The sequence below is a fragment of the Anopheles stephensi genome, chromosome 2 (genome assembly GCF_013141755.1).
Source record: "Anopheles stephensi strain Indian chromosome 2, UCI_ANSTEP_V1.0, whole genome shotgun sequence".
Taxonomy (NCBI): Eukaryota; Metazoa; Arthropoda; class Insecta; order Diptera; family Culicidae; genus Anopheles; species Anopheles stephensi.
In genome coordinates, this window is record NC_050202.1 from 47,217,758 (window position 1) to 47,241,426 (window position 23,669).

The 23,669-nt window shown below is 45.6% G+C and overlaps 10 protein-coding genes and 1 non-coding gene across 22 annotated transcripts in view; 5 read left to right on the forward strand and 6 right to left on the reverse strand.

Moving 5' to 3' along the window:
• Positions 1-1,348: 1,348 nt before the first annotated feature.
• On the reverse strand, positions 1,349-6,107 carry LOC118507015 (heat shock protein 60A). Its single transcript, XM_036044951.1, has 3 exons — positions 5,869-6,107; positions 4,438-4,601; positions 1,349-4,317 (listed from the first exon to the last, which is right to left on the reverse strand). Exons 2-3 carry the CDS (start codon positions 4,597-4,599, stop codon positions 2,758-2,760), a joined length of 1,722 nt encoding a protein of 573 aa, XP_035900844.1. The 5' UTR covers positions 4,600-4,601; positions 5,869-6,107; the 3' UTR covers positions 1,349-2,757.
• Positions 4,647-6,074, reverse strand: LOC118507016. The gene is made up of 2 exons (XM_036044953.1): positions 5,869-6,074; positions 4,647-5,299 (listed from the first exon to the last, which is right to left on the reverse strand). Exon 2 carries the CDS (start codon positions 5,185-5,187, stop codon positions 4,771-4,773), a length of 417 nt encoding a protein of 138 aa, XP_035900846.1. The 5' UTR covers positions 5,188-5,299; positions 5,869-6,074; the 3' UTR covers positions 4,647-4,770.
• Positions 6,108-6,477: 370 nt separating the features above from the next.
• Positions 6,478-8,784, forward strand: LOC118507021. Its single transcript, XM_036044958.1, has 3 exons — positions 6,478-7,281; positions 7,359-7,430; positions 7,516-8,784. The coding sequence occupies exons 1-3, from the start codon at positions 6,908-6,910 to the stop codon at positions 7,562-7,564; spliced, it is 495 nt and encodes a 164-aa protein (XP_035900851.1). The 5' UTR covers positions 6,478-6,907; the 3' UTR covers positions 7,565-8,784.
• An 880-nt stretch (positions 8,785-9,664) lies between these two features.
• LOC118507019 lies at positions 9,665-11,609 on the forward strand. The gene is made up of 6 exons (XM_036044956.1): positions 9,665-9,863; positions 9,933-10,288; positions 10,349-10,831; positions 10,901-11,026; positions 11,092-11,363; positions 11,430-11,609. Exons 3-6 carry the CDS (start codon positions 10,679-10,681, stop codon positions 11,566-11,568), a joined length of 690 nt encoding a protein of 229 aa, XP_035900849.1. The 5' UTR covers positions 9,665-9,863; positions 9,933-10,288; positions 10,349-10,678; the 3' UTR covers positions 11,569-11,609.
• On the forward strand, positions 9,810-10,487 carry LOC118502394. The gene is made up of 3 exons (XM_036034616.1): positions 9,810-9,863; positions 9,933-10,288; positions 10,349-10,487. Exons 1-3 carry the CDS (start codon positions 9,810-9,812, stop codon positions 10,485-10,487), a joined length of 549 nt encoding a protein of 182 aa, XP_035890509.1.
• Positions 11,610-11,669: 60 nt separating the features above from the next.
• Positions 11,670-13,277, forward strand: LOC118507018. The gene has a single exon (XM_036044955.1). The coding sequence runs from the start codon at positions 12,033-12,035 to the stop codon at positions 12,813-12,815; it is 783 nt and encodes a 260-aa protein (XP_035900848.1). The 5' UTR covers positions 11,670-12,032; the 3' UTR covers positions 12,816-13,277.
• A 1,407-nt stretch (positions 13,278-14,684) lies between these two features.
• Positions 14,685-16,056, forward strand: LOC118507017. Its single transcript, XM_036044954.1, has 2 exons — positions 14,685-15,680; positions 15,745-16,056. The coding sequence occupies exons 1-2, from the start codon at positions 14,986-14,988 to the stop codon at positions 15,953-15,955; spliced, it is 906 nt and encodes a 301-aa protein (XP_035900847.1). The 5' UTR covers positions 14,685-14,985; the 3' UTR covers positions 15,956-16,056.
• On the reverse strand, positions 16,040-17,317 carry LOC118507020. The gene is made up of 4 exons (XM_036044957.1): positions 17,030-17,317; positions 16,722-16,957; positions 16,288-16,649; positions 16,040-16,214 (listed from the first exon to the last, which is right to left on the reverse strand). Exons 2-4 carry the CDS (start codon positions 16,845-16,847, stop codon positions 16,079-16,081), a joined length of 624 nt encoding a protein of 207 aa, XP_035900850.1. The 5' UTR covers positions 16,848-16,957; positions 17,030-17,317; the 3' UTR covers positions 16,040-16,078.
• Positions 17,318-19,639: 2,322 nt separating this feature from the next.
• On the reverse strand, positions 19,640-20,834 carry LOC118507022. The gene is made up of 3 exons (XM_036044959.1): positions 20,460-20,834; positions 20,024-20,394; positions 19,640-19,953 (listed from the first exon to the last, which is right to left on the reverse strand). Exons 1-3 carry the CDS (start codon positions 20,625-20,627, stop codon positions 19,809-19,811), a joined length of 684 nt encoding a protein of 227 aa, XP_035900852.1. The 5' UTR covers positions 20,628-20,834; the 3' UTR covers positions 19,640-19,808.
• A 71-nt stretch (positions 20,835-20,905) lies between these two features.
• LOC118507023 overlaps positions 20,906-23,669 on the reverse strand; it is a 37,125-nt gene continuing 34,361 nt past the window's right edge. For all 12 annotated transcript variants that reach the window (XM_036044973.1, XM_036044970.1, XM_036044964.1 and 9 more), the window contains one exon: positions 20,906-21,820. In XM_036044973.1, the coding sequence (XP_035900866.1) occupies positions 21,404-21,820 (417 nt within the window). In that variant the 3' untranslated portion in view covers positions 20,906-21,403. The remainder of the gene's footprint in view (positions 21,821-23,669) is intronic.
• Trnaa-agc lies at positions 21,998-22,070 on the reverse strand. Its single transcript has one exon. It is a non-coding gene; the product is annotated as a tRNA-Ala (tRNA).

Below are 23,669 nucleotides of genomic sequence, written 5' to 3' on the forward strand. Positions count from 1 at the left end.
GTGGTCAAAATTGGTTGTGGAAAGTCGAATAAAATATTGTTATTATTTGATTAAAACCTCCTCTCCGCTAACCCTACCATTCATTTTGGCTTACTGGGGCTTCGTACTAGTTTTCGGTCGCACTAGGGGTGAACAATCGGGCCCAAAACATGCACGGCGTTTTCGGACGGTAACGGAACAGTAATTCGATGAATACTTGTTACCTTGCATTGATATTCAGCAAAGGAGGAAACATAAGAATATCATAATCACAAACCACTTGTTACAATGTATTGTATCAAGTTCTACTCGCTGTCTATTAACAGTATTAAGGAACAATGCACAATGTTTACATCAAATGGGTTTTGACCATACAGAAATTCCACTGTACAATAAAAATGACAGGCCACAGTGCTGCACACAAAAGATTCTAGGGGGGGCCTTCTCGAGTCTTTTACCCTTGATACAATACATTGTAACAAGTGGTTTGAGATTATGATATTCTTATGTTTCCTCCTTTGCTGAATATCAATGCAAGGTAACAAGTATTCATCGAATTACTGTTCCGTTACTGTCTGAGAACGCCGTGCATGTTTTAAGCCCGATTGTTCACCCCTAGTGTGACCGAAAATTAGTACGAAGCCCCTGTAAGCCAAAATGAATGGTAGGGTTAGCGGAGAAGGGGTTTTAATCAAATAATAACAATATTTTATTCGACTTTCTTCAACCATTTTTGACCACACTGAAAGCTCACTGTGAAGCTCTCGCAACGTGTACTGCGGATTGCATACCTTTAGGCGTAAAACCTACAGCGCCTAACAAATTTTGTCAGGGGGGGGGCCTTCTCGAGTCTTTTACCAAATGCAAAACAGACTTTCAAAGAGGAGCATCTTTAATTTCCTCTAATTGGTCAACAAATTTGATAAAACGTTCATTTAACATACAGATACGTTACATGCAGCTTGCTATCTTTTGTTCGTAAAACATGTCCTAAAACACTCAAATATCATATCACTTAAACACTCTTAAATACACCGAAAAGCTTTGCACGTCTTTTCACTAGTTGTGTTACTCCGTTTCCAGATCAACGAATAAATTTCCCACATAACGCATCGCGTAACGTTTCAGCTGCCTCGATGGGAAATGTTAAATGAGGCTTAATGTCGGAACGTCGTAACGCTCTGGACTGGATGCTGTCAGTTGTATCCAAATTGACAGCATTTCAGCCATCGAGGACAATTTGTATTTTTCAAAACGGTTACTAACTAACCTCTCATTCCCGAAGCAAGATTTAATAGTAAATTGCTGACAATAATGCTAAAACAAGGTTAACATTTTCTCACTAATACAACATTTCACTTGAAATTGCTTTTTGTTAAGAAAATGGTAATTGTCCGTGTATTTCACCATTCATATTTCGTCGCGGAAAACGATCACTGGAACTTATGGGGTTTGTCTTCTCTCTTCGCACGGGCACAGCACCACACCACCGTATGGGACGATTCACACGCTCTCGAAACAAATAATTACAACTATCGAAATCATTTCGTCCCTGCTGTCCTGGTGGTGGGTGCTCTGGCAGTTTTGGCCGTACGAGACAGTTCTGGCTTCTTGCACTGTATGATTTCAACGAACCTTAACCGAACTAATCGTGAATCAACGATACTAGACATGCTCCTTATTACAACAGGTCGTAAGCCCTCTGTAAAGCGATATCTGAGATTGGCACGCCTGCAAGGATGTTCTGTGCTACTGACTGTGGTGTTACCCTAATGCACGCTTTGGAAAACTACTAAGAGAAATGCTCGTACGAAGAATGTTATGGAACGAAAAGCACAGCGTTCTTACAAACAGAGAAACAAATGTCCGAAACAACATAAAAGAAGTTCTACAAACTACAATAATGATGTGGCTATATTACTACTATTCGCACTCAACTCGCCCAACTCTATACTCGGCGCTACACACTCAAGCTCACCTCAAAATAACGCTCAGTAACGGTAGTGCTAAGGTCCCCAAGGGTTGTAGATATAGCTTGCTCGCGCTCTCTCTCTCTCTCTTACAGACTAATATGATCGCCGAATCGATCGATTTGTGTGTGTGACTTCTACAACAGGACCAACGCGTTTCCACTTAACCTAATCCTTATCCTTCCTTTGCGAGGAATAAACTCTACCGGCTGTCTTACGCTAAATATTGTTCATTGGATGTTGTGTCCGCTATGCCTCGCATAGACACGACGGCTCTTTGCTGTGTTTTATCTCGAACTCCTGCTATCTCTCTCTCTCCCTCTATATACGCGCCAGTGACGTGACGCGGCGATGTGTTTTAATTTAAAACAAACTTTACGCACAAGACTCCCTCTACTACTACTACCTCCTAAGCCGTGGTCGCCCCAGGGTTTGGAAGGCTCACACGGAGAGATGTGTTTGTCGAGCGTGATGAGAATACGCCAATCACTTGGAAACATACACTCTGGCGCACATACGAATCCTCGCGCTCTCGAACACGGGTATTGGTGGTGGTTGCGGTGTTACCGGGGGGGAAAACGGGATGATTTGTCGTTTTGAGAAAACAATAAATGCATTAAGCTAGCCAGCCATACAGCCGGCGAAGGTGTAACCGGGAAGCTACGCACCAAATTGTATCCACCCGGCTCTGGTGTTAGTTTGCTAGGACTTTCATCGAAGAGTCGGATGGAAAAAGGGTTTGTGAGCAGCTTCCCGTACAGCTTCACACCCTGCTAGAATGTCCCTGAGCTCGACGAACAACACTATCTTACATCATACCACCCATTCCTCCCATTCCACCCATTCCGCCCATACCGCCCATGCCGGCCATCGGGTTTGCCGGTTCCTCCTTCGGGATTTCCGTCACGACCGCTTCGGCCGTGGTCAGCAGCGACGCCACACCGGACGCATCCGACAGCGCCGTCCGGACGACCTTCGTCGGATCAATGATGCCCTTCTCGATCATGTTGACGTACTCGTTGTTGAGCGCATCGTACCCAAAGTCACCCTTCAGCTCCTCCACCTTCGCCACCACCACCGACCCATCGACGCCCGCGTTCTTGGCGATCTGGGTGCACGGCATACGGAGCGCACGGCGCACGATCTCGATACCCGTGTTCTGATCCTCGTTCGCACCCTTCAGATTCGCCAACGCCGGCGCACAACGGATCAGCGCAGTACCACCGCCGGGCACAATGCCTTCCTCCACGGCGGCACGCGTCGCACACAGCGCATCATTGACGCGATCCTTCTTTTCGTTCACTTCCACCTCGCTCGAACCGCCAACCTTCAGTACGGCCACACCCGACGACAAGCGGGCCAAACGCTCCTGCAGCTTTTCCTTCTCATACTCGGACGTCGTTTCCGCGATCTGGTCACGGATCTGGTCCGCCCGGCGGTTCACATCCTCCTGCTTGCCGCGTCCCTTCAGCAGCAGACAGTCGTCCTTCGTGATGGTAATTTCGCCCACCTGTCCCAGATCGGACAGCTGCACATCCTCCAGCTTCACCAGATTCGCATCGTCACCGAACACGATGCCACCGGTGCTGATGGCCATATCGGACAGCGTCGATTTGCGGTTATCTCCGAAGCCGGGCGCCTTCACCGCGGCCACCTGCAGCCCAATCTTCAGCCGGTTCACAACGAGCGTGCTGAGCGCTTCGCCGTCCACATCTTCCGCAATGATGACGAGCGGTTTGCGCTGCTGGTTTGCCATCTCCAGTGCCGGGATGATGGACTGCACGGTCGAGATTTTCTTCTCCGAGAACAGCACGAGCGCATCCTGGAACTCGACCTTCGCGCCCTTGCTCGAGTTGATAAAGTACGGCGAAATGTAACCGCGGTCGAACTTCATGCCCTCGATCACTTCCAGCTCATCGTTCAGCGTCTTGCCGTCCTTCACCGTAATCACGCCCTCCTTTCCGACGCGCTTCATCGCTTCGCTGATCAGATCGCCGATCGCGCGATCACCGTTGGCCGAAATCGTTGCCACCTGGGCGATCTCCTCCGGTGTGTTTACCTTGCGCGAGAGCGTCTTCAGATGTTCCTTCACTGTGTCGACGGCCAGCATCACGCCGCGCCGAATCTCGACCGGGTTCGCACCCTTGGAGATCTTCTCGAAACCCTCCTTGGCGATGGCGCGGGCCAGCACGGTAGCGGTCGTGGTACCGTCACCGGCTTCCTCGTTCGTGTTGTTCGCCACATCCTGCACCAGCTTGGCTCCGATGTTTTGGAACTTGCACTTCAGCTCGATGCCCTTCGCGACCGTCACACCGTCCTTGGTGATTTTTGGCGAACCCCAGCTTTGCTCCAGAATGACGTTGCGGCCCTAGGAGTAAGAAGAAAAGCATAAAGGGTCCGTTAGAATAATGGATCGAAGGAAAATGAGGCCAATGCACAGCCTCACTATCAGCTGCCAATGCCATCGACGGTTTCTTATCATCCCCACCTTTGGTCCCATCGTAACGGCTACGGCGTCGGCCAACACATCCACACCCTGCAGCATAAGGGCACGCACTTCCGGCCCAAAGCGAACATCCTTGGCGTAGCCACGACTGGCAGCGACCTGTCGGGCGGCAGCAACGCGCAAAACTGTTGGCAAGCGGAACATTTCTGGAAAGGAAATGAAGAAACGATTAGCTCGAAAGCACAGGACAATTGTTATGAAGAATGGTACGTTTATTTCACAAAACGATATATGCGCGATTGAGATCCTTCCTAGTGCTCTCCTAACACACCTTAAAATCTAATCCAATTGCTCCCTGTTCCCATTAACCACCCATTAAAACCCTGGCATATTCGACCGTAAGCCGGCAATTTCCGCATTGCTCAATGGTTTCAAATGAAACCCTCGCAAAGGCTGATCGTGCTCGAGATCGCGCTGCTTAGCAACCAGCAGCTTCTGTTCCTGCCGTATCCGATCGATTTCCGCCTCGGTCGTTTGCTGGTCCTTGCGCAACAGCTCTATCGCCGTCTCGCGGTTTTGCTTCATCAGCATCGAGCCGATCGTTATCCAGACCCGCTTCTGCGAGCCGGGTATGTGTTTCTCGATCAAACGAAGGGCCTCGCGCGTGTCCTGGCGCCGTTTGTCCAGCTCCACCAGCTCTTGCTTGTAGGCCAGAATCCGGTCGGCAACGCGCTCCGTTTCCAGCAAAATATCCATCAGCTTCCGCTGATCGGACACTTTGGTTGTTGCCATGGGTGAGAGGCGGGTTTGTTTCCTAGCGACACACCAAGGCACACTTCACTTTACCTACAATCTATTACAAAGTGTTCGAGCACACACACACGCACTACGTTCTTTTCGCCGGCTACGTTGATATGCAACAGAGGTAGTAAAGCGTTTTTTAGAATGGGAAGCAGAATTACGAGAGAAGATAAAAGAAACTTATTAGAAAACATTATCCGGAACCTAATTCTACGTTAAGTTCTTCCGTGTTTCGAAATGAAAGTAAGAAAATCGCCGTCATTTCATCATCACCGTACAGCTCCGGAACCGAAGGCAGATGGTAGTGAGTTACGTAATTGCGCGACCACACGAGGCGCCCATTCCGGGAATCTTTCCCCCGGAGGATATTAATGAAAACAAGAAAAAATCTCAACACACAATCTAGCTCCAATTTGTCGGCATCTTCCTGTTTTCCCATGCATACATCCCCATTGCACAACATAATTCCCCGGCCATACAGCGCTGGGGGTCTATCAGCAGCCGGCAAAGTGGATGATGAAATGTTCTGGAAAACACGAGAACCGCACACACACCACACGAAGCGGTGCGCCGTAATCCTAACCTAACACTTTGGGCACCAACTTGCGGTGAACGCTTTCAAATGATTTCAGCTGACTATTGTGAGAAGCTGAGGCTGGTGCAGCGACTTACCTCTGTTTTGGGGGTTGGTAGGTTAAGCACAAACGATACACAAAACTGTCTCTGGATTCCTGGTTTCCGTTTCGGTGCGGTCCCGTGCACGATTACACCTCGTTTTCGGTGGCAGTGAAATGACAATCAGCTCGACCCTCCGAATCGCGTATAAATCCAAAGCGCATGGAACAGCAGGCGATGGTCTCATCGAGGCCGAACGCAGTTTGACAGTTGTGTCAAATAGTGGCAAACGTACACTGGCAGAGCTTCGTGGGTTATTGTCCACAATTTACAGTATTATTGATAACATTTTCGATCGAACAAAAACGTACTAAAAATAAACTGCCATATTTTTAAATAACTTAACAATTTTATGTTAATTTTTTTTGATAACATGATGGGTGATACAACTGGAAGGAAAAGGTTGGCATACTTTTATATGTGCTTAGAAACAATTTACAAAAACTTAAAAAATGTGTTACAAATAACATGCGGGCTTTGTGACATAAAGTAACTCTTATTAACTTGAATGGGGTTTTCTTTGTTTTGTAATTTATATTCCGTTTGACGATGCGAGAAATCATGTAAGTCCAATATGCCATAATTCCTCTAATTTGTTTCGATCTAAATTGGAACGTTCAATAAAAACGAAAACTATCTACAGCGTTCACGATTCCATTTGCGTTGGAAACATTTTGACCACACTAATTTGCCACAGTTCATTTCTGCCGGCGAGCGCGATCACCGTTGCCCATAGTCAGTTTAAAGGGAACAATGGCATATCGCACGACCAACGGTATATTTTCATTCATGAAAAAAGCCCGGCAAAACTCATGAATGAGTGTCAAGACCGGTACATTTTCTTACTGGTTTCGTCCCGGTGCAGTCGTGCTCGTGTGTTCTGCCGTTTTACATTGTCCTTTGTGCCTTGTGTCCTTGTCCACGTTTTTTAAACCGCCCCGCTCGATCATTTTCCGTACAATTTAAAGGGCTTAGAAGAGAATAAAAGAGTTTAAATCGTCTCAAAGCGCCAGATTTAAAGTGCTGCTGCTGTGTAATGGAGAATTTGGTACAACGTTTGGCGCCGAAATCGTTGACCCTGTGCGCGGAATCGTTCGACATGATGAAGGCGGACGTGATGAGTGGCAAAAGCCTGTCCACATCCGGAACGCTCGTAAAGTCGAAGCTGCTGAACAGCCTGTTTTGGCACAGTTACTATGCGCGCGATCCGGTAAAGGAGACGCTGGATGCACACCAACCGAAGACGCTGTTTGAGCCCCGACCGACAGCGCAGGATTACGCGGAACCGGCGGGCAACGAGTGCGCCTCCGTGCTGGATTCTCTCAATAAGGAAATTGTGTGGGAATATCTGAGCATCCCCAACGCCGAGGAAGAGGGCTGTGAATATTGCAATATTCTACCGGCTGAAAAGTAATTACGAGGACGCAAGTTGCGGCGGCCCCGGGAATAGTACAATTAATCATCTTTTCTCTCCATTTTCCTCGCAGACAACTGTTTCCCAAGCACCAGCTTTACAGGAACGGAAACTTGAACTGTCCCGTGTTAATGGCCATGAAGAGGTACGTATCATGGAACCCTTTGTTTTTCGTTCTGCGCACATGTTTAAACCTGATTGCTTTCCTTCTTCTATTTCTATTTCTACAGTGCTTATCTTCATAACAAGGGGAAAAGCTTTTCATCTAAAAGACGTTAACTTCTCCCCAAAGGAACCGGATCTTTGCACAACCAACGATTCACCTATATTTTGATATTGTTCTACATTGTTTGAAACTTTGTTCCTACAGCTTCCCTATTTTTGTATTAATTTATTTGAATCACTCAGATATTTGTCGTTCGCGAAATGTTTGCTGAAAGATTGTAACAGCCTTTGTATTTAACACGATGGTTTTATAAACTATTATATATTTATAATTCGCAAATGTAAGGAAAAAAATACTCAAGCTAAGAAACACCCAAAGCCGGCTTCAGCTAAGATAGTTGATCGTTCCTTTCATTGTAACTCCAAAGTCAGCCGTTTAGTAGATCTTATTCCGATTATTGTTGCTATTGTACAAACAAAGCTAGTTAGCAAAGGTTATTTTCTAAACCAAACGAAGGTAGGAAAAATTAGCTAAAAAACGGGGACAGATAAAGGCAGTTAGGCTCCAACTCCAACTATAGACAGATGAAGAGCAAATAATCAAACTAATTTAAACTAACTCCGAGAGTATTAAATGTAGCGATTGAAATAATAAGATAGAGAAAAACGTGTGGCTTTTGGCCTTTCCTTTGCTCACGTAGAGAATTGGAAGGATTCAAGTATTGGAGGATGAAGTAAGAAGAAAAAAAAAAGGTTCATCGCGATAAATACGGTTGCGATGTTAGGAAAATGTTACGAAAAACTAAATTAAATTTAACAAAAAAAGGAAAATAGACAAACAGAATTAAGAGATTGTTTGACTCGTTTCGTTTAACTGTACTTAGATCAAAACAACCAAAATTGTTATTGTAACAGGGATAATATAATGATTTAAATGAATTAAATATATTACAAGTTGAGTTGGAAAGAGCACTGGAAACCAAAAGTACAAGCAATATTTATAACAAAGTTATAAAGCAGTTTATATTTTTGATAAAGTTTCCAGGGAAACGATTAGCATACATAAATAGGAAAGAAGAGCTTCAAGATCTAGAAAAGCAAGCTGCCTGTATGACTCGTTTCGTTCGACTAAATTACGGAAAGGTAAATAGAAAAAGAAAGGAATTTGAACAGGGAGAACAGTGGCTATTATTTATTATTGAGGAGAATTCATTTTTTCTTACTTCTGTTAGAAGTAGAGCGAATAATCAAAATAATTTAATTAGTTAGCAAAAGATTAGTTAGCAGTGACTAATATCTACATTTTTGAATGAAATGAGTGGAATATATTAATATCGGGTGCAAAATGGATAGACAAAACGTACGTTCCTTTTTGACTGTATTCGTATTACTACTTCAACTTCTCTTCAATTCAATAAAAATATATTGGCAAGAGAATAGAGGTTTATTAAAACAAATACAGTACAGAACATTTAGTAAACTCATTTGAATCTTTATACATACTTACTCTTCGTCGTCTTACGCAGCGCCGTCGTCTGCCAATCGGTTATCCCGGCCGTTCTGACGGATGCATCAACACCATCAATCCATCTCATTTTGTCGCTACCACGCCTCCGCTGTGAGTGGCCTAAAAGGACTTTATGGGCTGGATCGTCCGGTGCCATTCTCGTGACATGACTAGAGCCAACGGAGCATGGCGAGTCTTATTCGCTGTACAATAGCGATCAGATCGAACCGCATAGATCGTAGAGCTCGGTATGGTAGAGGCTCTCCACACCAGTCATCTTCCTCTCGATCGCAACTAAGAGGGTTTCTAAAGTTTTGAACAAAGTCTATGCATAAGAGACCTCTGTGATTATAAATGTTCTATACCGTCTCAGCTTCATCTTTGAATCTTCTTTGGAAAAAGTGGAGAAAGGCTGGAAAAGGAAAGAAAATTGTAATTGTACTAAAATAAAGTTAAAAGCAATTCGGCCAGGCCGCTTTAAAATGCTCATAAAAGCATTGTTGCGAGTAACCGAATGGTCCCAGTTTGCGGAACCGGTTGTGTAACCTTACCATCACTTACATAGCCTTATCCAAATGGCAAATTCAGCTCAAGTGCAATGTGCAATATTTAACATCTTAATTAGCGCACTTGCTGCAGGTAACGGTTCTGATACAAAGTCTTGTTGCAGCTTGTAACACGCTTCGCTAATAGGAGCGTCATTCGCTTCAGTCTGCATCGAGAGACTATACGATCCTGACAGGCTTTTCCTGCACCATGTGGCGATATCGAGCGCACTACTCTTCCTCACTGTTAATAGTTGCATTATCATCCTTACTTATCTGTCGCCTGCAGGCGGCATCGTCCTTCGCCATGGAACGCCAGGAACGTGCCGCTCTAGTGTTTCCCCGTGGCAGTTCAATGGGTGTAAGTAGTAACCGTCCCATCCGACTAGAATTCCCCCCCTAATAATTTTACATATTCTTCTCCTTAAAGTATCTGCTAGCCATCGCCATTCCGCTACTCGTGCCAGGTCGGAACATTTACCTCTCGCACAACTTCGAAGCCAACTACGGTGTACCGTCGAACGAGACGCAATACTTTCTCTGGTATCAGCGCTTTAAGGACACCAAGTTTAACATCACCAAAGCGATCGAAACGAATCGGCGCCGGCGTCGGGAACTGCTGCCCGGGTTCGGCCGAAGCTACTTCTACGATCAGCTCGAGGAACGGTTGGATCTGTACGGGTTTAATGCGACCGGGTGTATGGAGCGACTGATCTGCGAAGTGTCCGAGCTCCCACTCGCCGACCACAATGGTGTGTTGGGGGATGTGCTGAGTGTGGTCTTCAGGTGAGTGTCGGTGGTTTAATAAAATTCGTTTTTATAATGCCATTTGTGTGTGTGTTTTAGACCATCCACATCGGTGCGAGAGCAGTCCGTTCCAGTTGCATACTATGAGGCAGAATCTAGAGGATTGATAGAAGGATGCCAACGGTATCGAGCGTACTGCAGGATCGATCTACTCGGATTTGTGTCAACCGTTCTCTAGATACGACGATTGTCACCTGCGTGATCTAATTTTCCAATCTGCTCTCTGTCTCTCGTCGCCACTCTAAACGCTCGAGTCTATATCGGTTAATTAAATTAGAGCTCCTGGAGCATCATCCGTTTGTTTCTCTGTATAGCCGTACGCCGAAAAGTGTTTCCTTTCGATAGTCGTGTTTAGAGCTGCAGCGCAAGATGACCACCACCGTGAGTCGCCGCTTCGTGACGCTTATCGTACTGATTACGATCGTGATCCAGTGCACCAGCAGCGTTAGCAATGTTCCAACGGGCGATGGCGTTAAGAGCCGCCAAAAGCGTATTGTGTTCCCGGTGAATGCGGCCATGGGTGTAAGTTTGGTGAGCCGAAACGTGCCAGAGTGTGGTTGACTGTTGTTTTCCATCTCCGTAATTGTGCAGATTATCTTTGCCCTGGCCATTCCACTTGGTATACCGAGCCGAAACATCTTTATGTCGTTCAATTTCGAAGGCAACTACAACAGTCCGGCTGATGCTAATATCTTCACCGAGGGTTTCGCGAACTATGTAAGGACTGGGATTTGATAGAAGAAGTTGCAGAAAATTATTAGTTACTTACTTCTCCTCCGTAGATTAAAGGCATCGTCGAACCACTAACAGCACCCTCGGTTCCGGTGGAAACGTACGGTTTGAATCGGCGAAGTGCTAAGGATGTTCCACGGCGCAGCGCTCCAGCGACACCACAAGTTACCCGGCGACAGATTTACAAAATACTTCAAAACCATCTGCAAAGTCAACACTTTCCGGGCAGGAAATGTTTGCAGCGAATGATCTGCGAAGCGGCGTTGCATCCGTTTAGCGAAACGAACGGCGTGATCGGAGACATGGTACAAATACTGCTCAGGTAGATGCTGTAGGATTAGATTCGTTTGGATGTGGTAATTGCTTTCATTGTCTTAAAATCTTGCAGTCCATCCACATCGCGAGATGAATCGTTACAGAAGGAATATCGATTAGCGGAGCTGGCTGGGCGGGAAGGATCTTGTGGCGCGTATCGAACAGAATGTCCGAAGGATCCACTCCAGGCTGTTAGTGTTTTGTTAGGATAGGAGATAATATAGCAATTTCAAATATAGTAATTAATGCATGTGAAGTATTTGATTTTTTAAATCTAAATTTATTAAATTTTAAACATCTGAATTTGATGGTATTTGAATGTATTTGAGCTGAATTTGATGTATGATTCTCCTTGAGAAATCCTTGAGAAGATCTCCCTCGATCGTCATTGAAAGGTTTCGCAAGACTGCCCGATTTCGAGAAAGGAGCGATGTCGTAACTTGGACTAATTCAATGACCTAATTCAAATGAATCTCAGTCAGCAACCGCTCGAACAACGGCGATAGTTTCTGTTTCTAAAACCAGCGTGACATTCAGCCTTAGGGAACCATGGGATGAGAGCGCGCGCACGAGTGAAAGGTGCCAAAAGTCATCGCCTGTAACGAAATTAATTAGATCAATCTCACAACGTTTGCCCCGAAAAAACACAAACCTTCCTCTATTGAGAGCTAGAATCATGCACCATCCGCTCCGAGAGGGACAGTTTACGTTCAGAATTCCAACCATGAACTACTTACGCTCGTGGTGGCTTTTAGTCTCCACCTTAGTGCTAGGATCTGGCCTCGAGTCCCAGAATGCAACATACCACAACGGAACGCTCGGGGGTGGTGCAGAAGACGAAGGACGTCTATTGATCCGTGGTAAACCGATCCTCATCTATCCACCGACGGCTCCCACTCGACATCAGCTGATCGTGGGTTTCGGTGTGCCGGTACAGGAAATTCTACACTCGGTCGTGTTCGGTTGGGTACTGAAGGCTCAGTACTATCTGCCCAGCGTGCCAGGGAACTACGAACCGATCAATTTAGAAAACTGGAACGAAAGTCGTCGTGCGTTTCCGGATCGTGCGCGTCGTTCGGTGGAACGGTACGAGGTGGATAATGTGCGTATCCGCGTCGAACCACTGGCCACCGTGGAGCGGGATGTGCTAGACGAGGACGAGCAAGATTATTACAGTGAACTGTTGGACAACGAGATTGGTGCTGATCCGCATGTGAAGGAAACGCTGGAAAAGGACCCCCCGAGAGTGGAGGAACAAGGCACAGCTAACGAATATCCGGATGGTTACAACGTTCCCAATGCCAGGTGGAACGTTTATAAAGCTGTTGAGGGGCTTAGCAGTGGATACGGGTTCGGTGGTAGGGCTTGCATGTTGCGGAGCATTTGTGAGGCAGCGGAGACACAGTTTACACACACGGGAGGCGTTTTTGCGGAGCTGCTGCATATAATGCTGAGGTAAGTGGTAGTGTATAGATCAATCAAAATGTGTAAGAGATGTGGAAGTTCTTAGGTGCTCAAACAACAGCGTTATGAAGATAGGGGGGGACCTTCTAAATACCTGACGAAGTTGTAAACTGAAGCTGAACCCAAAAGAATCTTCAGAATTGATTTGTTTAGTTATCTCCAACCGTGTCTTGTTTAGCTATGAACAGAGTGGGCAAGCGCCAGGGACCTCGCCTAGGAAATCTCGTATACGGGGCCTTATCCTTGGGATCCTCACATTAACAAGTCTCGTCCAAATTCGAGGTCTAGATCTAGAGGGACCACAGATATAACGAGCATCTCTTTTTTTCCCTGCGATAGGCACCTATAGGGACTACGATGCAATGGCATCCCTCCATAGGGTTTCACTAGATCTCATTTTACCCTTTCACCATTGGCCTCCGAAAAGTCTGGCCACACAAGATCTTCCTCTGTAAAGGACATCTAGAAGGAAAGTATCGTGTTTATATTTCAATGGTTGAGGTCTATAACGTTCTTCTTTATGTCTCGTTAACTCAAAACGTCATAGTTCACAAGTTGATGGAACTCACCGGTATAAGGGCTCCCTCATTGCCCACATTGTTCAGCAATAGAGCTCAAAAGAATCGGACGTATGTTCTTCATCTTGGCCTGCGCAGAGGTTGAGCACCCACCGCTGTATCCAGTATCTGCTTGATAAAGCCACCGGATCGATGACGAGACCTTTCTTGGTAAGGCATGAGTAATTCGAAAGCTGTACCAGGGCGGCAGTATTTCCTCTACGACTTTCTGATCGTCGGTGTCAACTGATATTGTGCTTTCCAAATTTGGAACGATCACGGTTGTTTCGCTTGATCCTCAATCCAATCCCCTGTGAGCTTCACATTTCAGTCGCGTGAACGTCTCGCACTCTGTCGCAGATGTCCGTCCGAAGTTTTTGATGTTAGCTGCAAAGCGAAGGAATTGGAATTGGATAAATATCTTGCTAGAGACGTCGAAGCTCACTCTTTGCATGACCCATTTCAGAGCAATATTAAGTAGTAAACAGGAGAGTCACATTGACGAGTAATTGTAATCGTAGAAGGCAATAGAGCTGAACAACATTCTATTCGAGGTAATGATCGTTCCAAGATCAATATCACTCCTTCACCACCTCGACATAGTTAACTTTCGTCAACTAATTAAAAAGTTCGGTAAACAGTTACTTCTGCTTCGTCGCAAAGATCTACATTCTAGTCTTGCTTGACTTCGTTCCATTGCCAAAGTCTTCTAGTTCACTTCCATCTCGTACTGTAGTCAATGCTTCCTTTGATAACCCTTAACAACGGTTCTTGCATTGAGCTAAGAAATTGGAACTGTTGCCATGGTAATCAATAGCTCAGTTCGTTGGAAACCTAGAATGTCTTGAAGTCTATGCCTAGGCACTGCATTAGGTGCTCATATTAATTCTGGAAAAGCCTCCAACGGTTGGGTTTGCGATACAGTCAAGTAAAGGGGGTTCATTGCAACGTACTGTATTCCAGAAGTAGTCCTCCGTAATATTCTAAACCATTTACTAATTTCATTCTCTCTCTACAGCCCTTCCACAACTAATGACCCAGTCTCGGAACATCTCGACAACGAGTACTACCGTGCAGAGCAGTTGGGTCGTTCGGGTGCACCCTGCGCGACAATATTCCACGAGTGCTCCACTTCGCTGCTAGACATGTTCTCCGGCGTACATGAGCTTCACGCTGCACCGTCATCATTCGCACCCAAATAGTGAAACTGGCATACTTTCAGTACAAAGCTACGTTCCGTGCGTCTGACACCGTTTACCGACAACTAATATGTGATCAATAAAAATATAAATAGCTAAATTGTCGTTTCACACTTCCCCGGCTCCTGGCCGGTCGCCGCCGCTTGTTGGTGCGCAAAAGAGGTCATGCTGATCAGGATGCGCGCTGGACTGACCTGTAAAGAAAATTTAGATCCACTTCATGGAAGGTGAAATCTTTGTCAGGGCAAGGTGCTAACCAATGCTGGCAAGTACTTGTTAGGCGGTGAAAGAATTTCGCTTCCTGCCGTGCAGTGGCAACGATTCTCAACTGAAACCATTTGCTCTGTCGCTAGACGACGGTTTGTGTGCGCGCGTGTCGTGATTTAGTGACGGAATCCCGGGAAGTTCTATGATGCAGATAGCGATAGGATATCTTCTGTGTTTGGCCATAGTTCCACCCGGTATGGCCGACTTCATACCCTGGCTGATTGTGCCAGAAACGGCACCGACGCGTCATCAACTCATCAGTGGCATCGGTATACCCGTGGGCACACCGGAATCCATCACTAGCGGATGGGTCATGAAGGCGCAATACTTCCTACCCACCAAGGTGGACGATCTGAAGCCACAGCTGTGGGAAAACTGGAACGATAGTCGGCGGGCACTGTCCCGGCGTGATGTTTCCGGAATGGGTGCGCCAGTGCCGATCACACAGCTTCCCGCGTCAGGTGGACACGAACGGTACGTGGTAGATAGCGTGTCGATGCGCGAGGAATCGCTTGATGGTTCGGCTGAGCAGCTCTCCGAGGAGATGTTTGACGATGGAGACGATAGCTACTGGAAGGATGCGGAGGACGATCGGGTGTTACAGCAGCAGGCGGACGATACGTTGTGGCCGGCGGCGAAGGAAATCGATCCGAGCCAGCTCGAAGGGTACAGTGCCGAACAGTCCCGGTGGACGACGTACAAGGCGATGGAAAAGTTGAGCGAAAGCTATGGACTACCGGGACGCCCGTGCGTGTTGCGTAGTGTGTGTGAGTCAGCGGCCGCACCGTTCACCCACACCGGTGGCATCTTTGCCGAGCTGCTGCACATCGTTTTTACGTGAGTTTTGTGGCGTGTCTTTGATGGGTGCATTCTATTCTGATTGCTTTCTGCTTTATCGTAGTCCCTCGAGCACGGAAGAACCATTGTCGGCACATCGGGATAATGAGTACTTCCGGGCGGAACAGCTCGGACGCAGTGGAGCACCCTGCGAGCGTATCTTTCCCGAGTGTGTTCACTCGCTGCTGGACATCTTTACCGGGGTGCATGATCCGGAATCGAACACGATGCGGCTGCTGCACGACGAGGTACGGGCCTTTCTAATGCGGAAGTGAGTTATTAAGGTGCCGTTTGGCGCTGTAACGTTTACTAGTCATGTTTCGGGTATCCGTCCGCGTGCGCCGCGATTGTGCCGGACAGAAGGAAAAATCGTTTTTTTTTTCGTAATAAAATTTATTTTAAAACACTAAACTTATCGTATCGAGTGGGCTGTTCGGGCAGTACTTCCCATATTTGTCACAATTTTCCTGCCGTCCTTTCCTCTCCGCCACATAGAACTCGTTCGGCAACCGTTCGTAGCTCGATCCGGATGGTCTGTTGTCGTCGCAGATATAGTTGATCGTTAATATCTCCGGCATACCCCAACTTAAAACTATTGAATACGTACGTAAAAACAAGCTGCAACAGATCACCGATGACTCCGTTCGCGTCGTGAACCGGTTGCCCGGCCAGCTCGCAGATCATTCGCAAGATGCACTTCTTCCCATCGTAACCGTACCGTATCAAATTCAGCTCGATCATCCGGTACACCTGTTTGCGGGTGAAACGCGTCACCGTGGCTCGTGTCGCACGTTTCGCTTCGGACTCTTCTTCCGGTGCTGGCTCGATCTGATCGTTGTCCACCTTCTTCAGCACACCCTGGGTGAAATCACTCGCCTTTCCCGGCATTCCGTAGTTGGCTTCAAAGTTGTACGCCAAAAAGATGTTCCGGTCGGGTATTAGCAGTGGGACGGACAGTGCAATCAGGATCTAAAATGATAATTGGAATAAGTGGGTCGGATGCATTGGTTTTGAACTTAGCCCAAGAAGGAAGTTACTTACCCCGGTGGCACTGTCGGACGTGTACACCAACGTTCGTTTGTGACGGTCGACACCTCCTGCACACAACACTTCAACCGACCATACGATCGCCAGCCACGTCGCAATCGTCGTCAGTTTGGGCTGCATTTGCAGATTCTTTACAGTTCAACGTGTCGGAGTGAAGTAATCGTTCCGGTATGGTTGCGTTTGCTTTACATACGCGAAGACATTTATTTCGGGTAGAATATTACGTGGTGCTGATCGTCCGGTGAGGAAGAAAACTGAATGATAATTTTGTCACTTTTTGTACACTGAGCTGTGCTACTTACGGTGCGAACGGGTTGCGCTGACGGGAGAAAATGTGAGTCGCACAATTCTGGGAACTCGCGGAGACTAGGGAAAAAGGTGTGTAAAACTCCAAGTACTCTTGACATTGAGCAGTGGAGAATGCTTCCTTAAATTGGAATATTGGGGACAGCCAACGATACCCAACGATGACGGCAACAAGTACAAGCGATACATGATCAAAGCGAATTTTGAAGCGACCACGCTATTGAACGACTGCGATGGGAAAGAAGCGAATCTGTGCTGTTTATCAGCCGAAACTGACTTATAACTAGCTAGTTCAGGGGTCGGCAATTTTAAACCGTTGCTCTAGATGTGGGTTTAGAATGGTTATGAGGCAAGCGAGTAATGGTTATGAGTATTTAACCCTTTTTTCATATACAAAAGTGTGTCATTAAAGCTTTACAATATTTTGTTAAATTACTTAACGATATGGGACAGTTTGTACCGGGGTAACGCAACGTTCATGTTGGGGTGATCCCGAAACTCTAGGCAAACCAATCTAACTTCATCACGTACATCGATCACACTTAGGGGATCGCGATTAGTGATGGGCAGGTCGATTCGAAATTACCGGATCGGAACCATGCGTAAGCCATAGCAAGAGTGGTTTCGGTCGCATTCCCAGTTTCTGCAACTATCGAACGACCCGAACTCGTTGCACTCCTGGGTCGAACTCGACTCCAGATTGATCCGTGAAAAGAGTCGTATGATCAATCATTAATCGTGAGCATTACAGCCAACGTTCAAAAATCGCCCCCGCTAAGATCCGACGCGATATGGCAGGTGTTGTTTGCGTAGCATCCGCTGTCAAATCTCTCTCTTTTCTTGGTCTAACGACCTCTAACTCTTAGGTCATGCCTGCCATTTCTGGTTTGCTGGATAAGATACCACATAGTTGGATAGTCAGTCCTCACTACGGGGAACGATCCGGATGGGATTTTAATTTCGTTCCTCCCGTAAGAAGACTGGCGCTGTTGTCGCCTCTACCACCTGGCCGCCCCAACTGTCAATTAAGAGTGTACCTTATTTATTAAATTTTAGATCTTATTTGTAGAGAATTCTGCAGATACTGAAATTTAAAAATTCATTAAACTCCAATTTTAAAATTAACTCCAAGGACCTCAATATCGATCGAGATAAATCTATTGATCCGAATAAAGCAACATCGAACAGGGAAGAAGTTTAGGAAAGTTTGAGAATGAAATCAATCAGCAGACGTATATTAAAGGGCTAAGGTTTTTGAAGTGCCAGTCATTCACAACGAAGAGTAAAGAGGTAACCAATACACTCCCTTGAGAAACACCGGATAATTAAACGTTAATACCAGTAAAAGAAATCTGAATTCAAATGACATAGGTTCGACTATGAATATTCGCCAAGATTGCCAGAGCCGAGTCTTTCCATTTTGGTGAGCAAGCTAACTATCTTTTAGTTTTTTTTTATTTCTCTCAAGGACGTCCAGGTCATTTAACTTGACAAGTGAACTATCTAGACATGGATGAACTTGTTAATTTGTTATAGACCATATGGTTCTGTTGAAGCAATGTAATGCTATTCTCATGTTAAAATACAAAGAGCTGGTTAAGACTAGGACACTAACGAGAACACGGACTGACGGAAAGTTGAACTCGTGGAACCAAAATCCGAATCAGAGGAACCGAAACGGGAACGCCGTTCTTCTACGCCGAATAATATCCTATCTAGAAGCGTTCTCGCCGGGTCGTAATGTCGAAACATAAGTATAATGCACACTACGACAAGATAAAGTCTTACCTGTTTTAATAGGCATGTGATTACTCCTCATCTCATTTACTTGATTTCTATTGTTCAACGTCATCATTCTTTTTTCATTAACTCCTTTCTCACTCTTGTTCAGGTTAGGTTTATAGGAATTTCAAATTGTTATTAAAACTACATAACAGTTAACGTAGAGAATCAGCTTACCTTCTCTTATACGATACTTTGCCAGGAAACTAGGGAGAGCGTTGTATTTGCTGGCCCCTGGCCTAGATCATCTTGGTCTAGATCTCGGTCAGTCCCGTTCACCACCTGGATGAAGAGACCCTAGGCTATGATTTTATTGACGCCCAAGCAGGTGTTAATTTCTTCACTATCGTTAACTGTTTAGTCGCGTGATAAGTTTTTAACGTTCGTCAACAACCAGCTGATAGTAATGGTGGTAAATTGTTTAATAAATGAAAATAGTCATGTTTAGGGGCACTACGCAACAGGTGTCTCATGGCACGTGCTATGCGGGAGTTTGGATAACTTATTTAAACATTAAAACTGATTTGTTTGCTCGTTGGTGATGATGTCGTTGAATGATTCGTTCGTTGAATAATGATTTCAAAACGTCAGTTGGTCCAGTGTCCCGAGTCGAGTAATAATAATATTATTAATTGTAATAAAACTATTAATTGAGCAAATAGTCTATAATTCGGCAATTTTAGTTCGGTTTAGGATTACATGTTTAATTATAAAATAAACATTTTTTTATTTATTTATGTAAAAAGGCCCGGCCCGTATTGCTTTTAAAAAAATACACAAATAAAGTACCAACACAAAAAAAGACTAAATCCAATTTTTGTCTGATTTTTACTAGCCATTCTGGAAACTGTACAGTTGCATCAATATCGATCGGAGCTAGTGAAGCATAGTATCATACATTATTTTAAAACAACATTCATTTTACAACAACGCCTAAATTTATTTAAAAACAATCAGTCGTACAGCAACCGTTCCTCGCCACTTGGGGTTTCTTCACTGACCCAGCACAATGGTTACCAGATCGATCGGGTTTGCGGGACAGTGAGCTCGATATTTGGTACAATTGTTGTGCTCCCGTCCCAACTCTTCTGCACGGCCAAACTCACTCGGTAGATTTTCGTCTTCGGAAAGAGATGGGCTGGAAAACGAAAGGACAAAATTTACCGACTCAGTTTCCCATTGTCCAAGATCAGGCTCACTTGACTTACGTAAATATCAATTGCAACACATCCCCCAGCACACCGTTTTCGTGATGCAGCGGTGCGTCTGCCAGATCGCAGATCATCCTCAATATACACCGCTTGCCGGCAAATCCATAACGCTGCAAGTTGAGCTCGATAGCTCGGTAGATTTTTTTCCTGCTTATGCTCGATCGTTTCGGGGTGGGAACGACCGGGCGTGCGGTGTCGCGTGCCTTTCGTGCCTCAGCTTCGTGTATCTGATCGTTGTCTCCTTTCTTCAAGATGCCCTGTGTAAAGTCGGTACTGTCTGTGGCCATGTTGTAGTTCGCCTCAAAGTTGTATGACATGAATATGTTCCGGCCGGTAATCAGCAGTGGAATGGATAGGGCAAACAAGACCTAAAATTTAAAACAAGCTGATAAGTCATGGAATTACAACAAAAAAAGGATTCGATAAGCCTTACCCCAGCACAACTGTTGAAGGTGTATACTAGCGTACGTTTCGACCGGCCATGTTCGGAAGCAATCTCACTAGTTTCGGTAACGTTACTGTACGCCTGCAAGCTAGTAGCCCATAGCACAATCAATCCCACCAGCAGCAAGGGCTGCTGCTGCTGCGGAGAAAGCTTCATTCCGGACGCACCAGCCAACCAACCGACCGAATCATGACTGATCGATCGAGCATGACCAGTGAGCAGATCTCGCCTAACTATAAACTAGCGTTCTAATCACACTTTACTGTTGATTCAATGGTGTAGATGTGCAGCCTTTTGTGCATTAATTTTCACCTCCGCAAGAACGTCAACAAACCTGCTTGTTGGTTGGCCATCTTACAGCTGGCCTCATTCCAGCGGAACGATCCATTGGCGGCGCCTTCAACATTAGCATACCAGTACGCGAGACGTAGAGATTTACTAGTTTTCGTATGAAATAATTTATTTCGTTTACATCAATAAACAGGTGCGTGGCGTTCGGAAGGAAGCGGTGGCGAAACTTTTCTTGTTCGAGTATAATGCAATCTTCATCTTCACCGTGCTGACGTCGATTTTCTATTTCAAGTGCTTACTGGCCGGTTCGTTTGGAAGACACTGGCGATATATTATTACGAGGCGTAAATAAATATTCTTGACGAGCGAAAGATATTACGTTCGAGTGTGTGTGTGCGATGAAACAAGGAAGTCTTTCTTAATATGATGCTAATAAAAGAAAGGGATTTTCAATTGGATCCTCTACTTACGGGACCACCAATATAATACTTGCTAGTTGTTGATTAACGATATTTCCAAAACATGCATTCAATCGTACGAACCCATGAGCGGGTTTCGAGTGTCTAGCTTTTAACCGTAATATTTTGACCTTTTTCTTGAAACATTTATATACACACATCGGTTCCTTAATAAATCCCTTATCACTGTTCTGTTTGCGGCAAAGGTGAAGCATCTGTATCTTGCTTAGTGGCCACCATCGATTGGGGCTCACAATCGATTGGGGATGCGAGAGTAGCGAATTCGGCCGTTAGTGATTGTGAGTTAAGCTTGGAACACTTCTCGAGGAACTTTGCCTCATCGTCGGTACATTCGGCGCTTGTCGCTGCAGGTGTGACCAGTAGATTGGGGAAAGCGAACTGCTCCTCCACACCTTCCTCCTCCTCCTCCTCCTCTTCCTCTTCCTCGGCGTGGTAGATCTCCGTTGCGTAAATGTCGTATCCGTACGTGTCGAGGAGGTACTGCCCTTCGTCCAGTGGTTCGACCAGCTCCATGTTGGCGCCCATATGGTTTAGTCCTTGGCAAAAGTCGTCATCGATGTAAAGATCTTCGGTTGATTTCTAAAATGAATGTATTGTGTGTGATTAAGATTACATTGATCCAACAATTCAATAAGCTAAGAGCTGTTGTGCTGATATAATCATCGTCATTACCACCAACTCGAAACTCCTTTTTGGTAAACCTTGGTAAGACAAAAATGAATTTTCCAAGACTGCAGAGAATCTCGGTGTTAAGGTTGGAGATGCCGGGTATCGATCCCGGTACCTCTCACATGCTAAGCGAGCGCTCTACCATCTGAGCTACATCCCCTTGTTAGATAAAGCCTTGTTGCGTGTCTTTATAACACAAGCAGCTGACCTACTTTCGAAAATCGAACTACCACTGACCATAGCCAACGAAAGGCCACGCCGTTGAAAACCATTCACCCTGCTATGTTGCACTGGAATGCCATAAGCGCCCCACCATATAAGAGCCCCGCCCCAACGACAAATGAATCTGGTGCACTGCATTCGCGATCCAACGCCAAGCGTTGCGTTCATTCCACGTACTGATCGACATTTTCCGTCACGAGTGTCATATGGAAAGGGGGTTCAGTTTGTGAACCAGAGTAAAGCCAAGCAACTATTAGTATAGGGGTTGGTACGACACAGACAGCGTTTGGCGAATGAATGTAGATGAGGAGTTCCACACTCATCCAAAAATGTGCCCATCCAACATTATTCCACTTTTTTATCATGTCTGGTGTATAGATTCACATTCTATACCGATATCAGTTGATCGGGAGTTGCTGTCTTCAAAACAGACGAATAGCTATGTTCGAAATTTATGGTTCTATCAGCTCTATCACAGGGCAAGGTCGTGTTTACCGGATATAGCTCACCAGGTAACAAGGCTCAGAAAGAGCGGAAAAATCCCAAACATTTGTTCACCAGAAGTACCTACTGTGCTTGTGACTTTTTTCAATAAAGTATCACTTAAATAGGGATGGGCGCTCCGGTTCGGAATCACGATTCCGTTCCGATACAGCATGTAAATGAGTCCGATCCGATCCGAAAGAACGATTCCGACCAGTTCCGGAATCTTTTTGATTCCGGAATCGTTTTGATTCCGGACTCGTTTTGATTCCGGAATCGTTTTGGTTCCGGACTCATTTTGGTTCCGGACTCGTTTTTTATTCCGCGCTCCGGAACATATTCCGGAAACATATTAAACGAGTGAATAGAAAGCATATGCATGAGCAATAAAATGGCATGGACTTAAAATCATTTGAAGGTGTGAGTTTATACATCCAAACAAATTTAGCAAATTTTAGTAAGCAGCCGCTATTAAAGGAAAAGAAACACAGTAAGCGATAGTAAAAAACGAAGAGGAAATCTTCGTCGCCTCCATAATTCTACCCGGAAATTATACCACCAAGCAACCGTCTGGCAAGGACAAAGAAGAGAGGAGATAACGCAGAACAGTGTGCACGACACATACATTTGCAGCAGAACGCGAATCCGGAGCGCAGAATAAAAAACGACTCCGGAACCAAAATGAGTCCGGAATCAAAACGAGTCCGAAATCAAAACGAGTCCGGAATCAAAACAGTTCCGGAATCAAAACGAGTCCGGAATCAGAACGAGTCCGGAATCAGAACGAGTCCGGAATCAAAAACGAGTCCGGAGTTTGTTTTGATGCTGATTTTTTTTTCTTGATTCTCAAATTGATTTTTGAAACATAAGTTTTTACGGGTTTATTGTGAAGAGGTGAAAACATGGGCTGATAATGATTTTTCGGCTTTGGTAATGCAAGCAATACCTTGCTTTGGTAATGCAAGTGTTACCTTCGGTAATGGTGCATTTTCGCCTACCTCACAGGTCCTCCTACGGCTACGGGTCATACGGGATCAGTATGTTTCCTGCCACA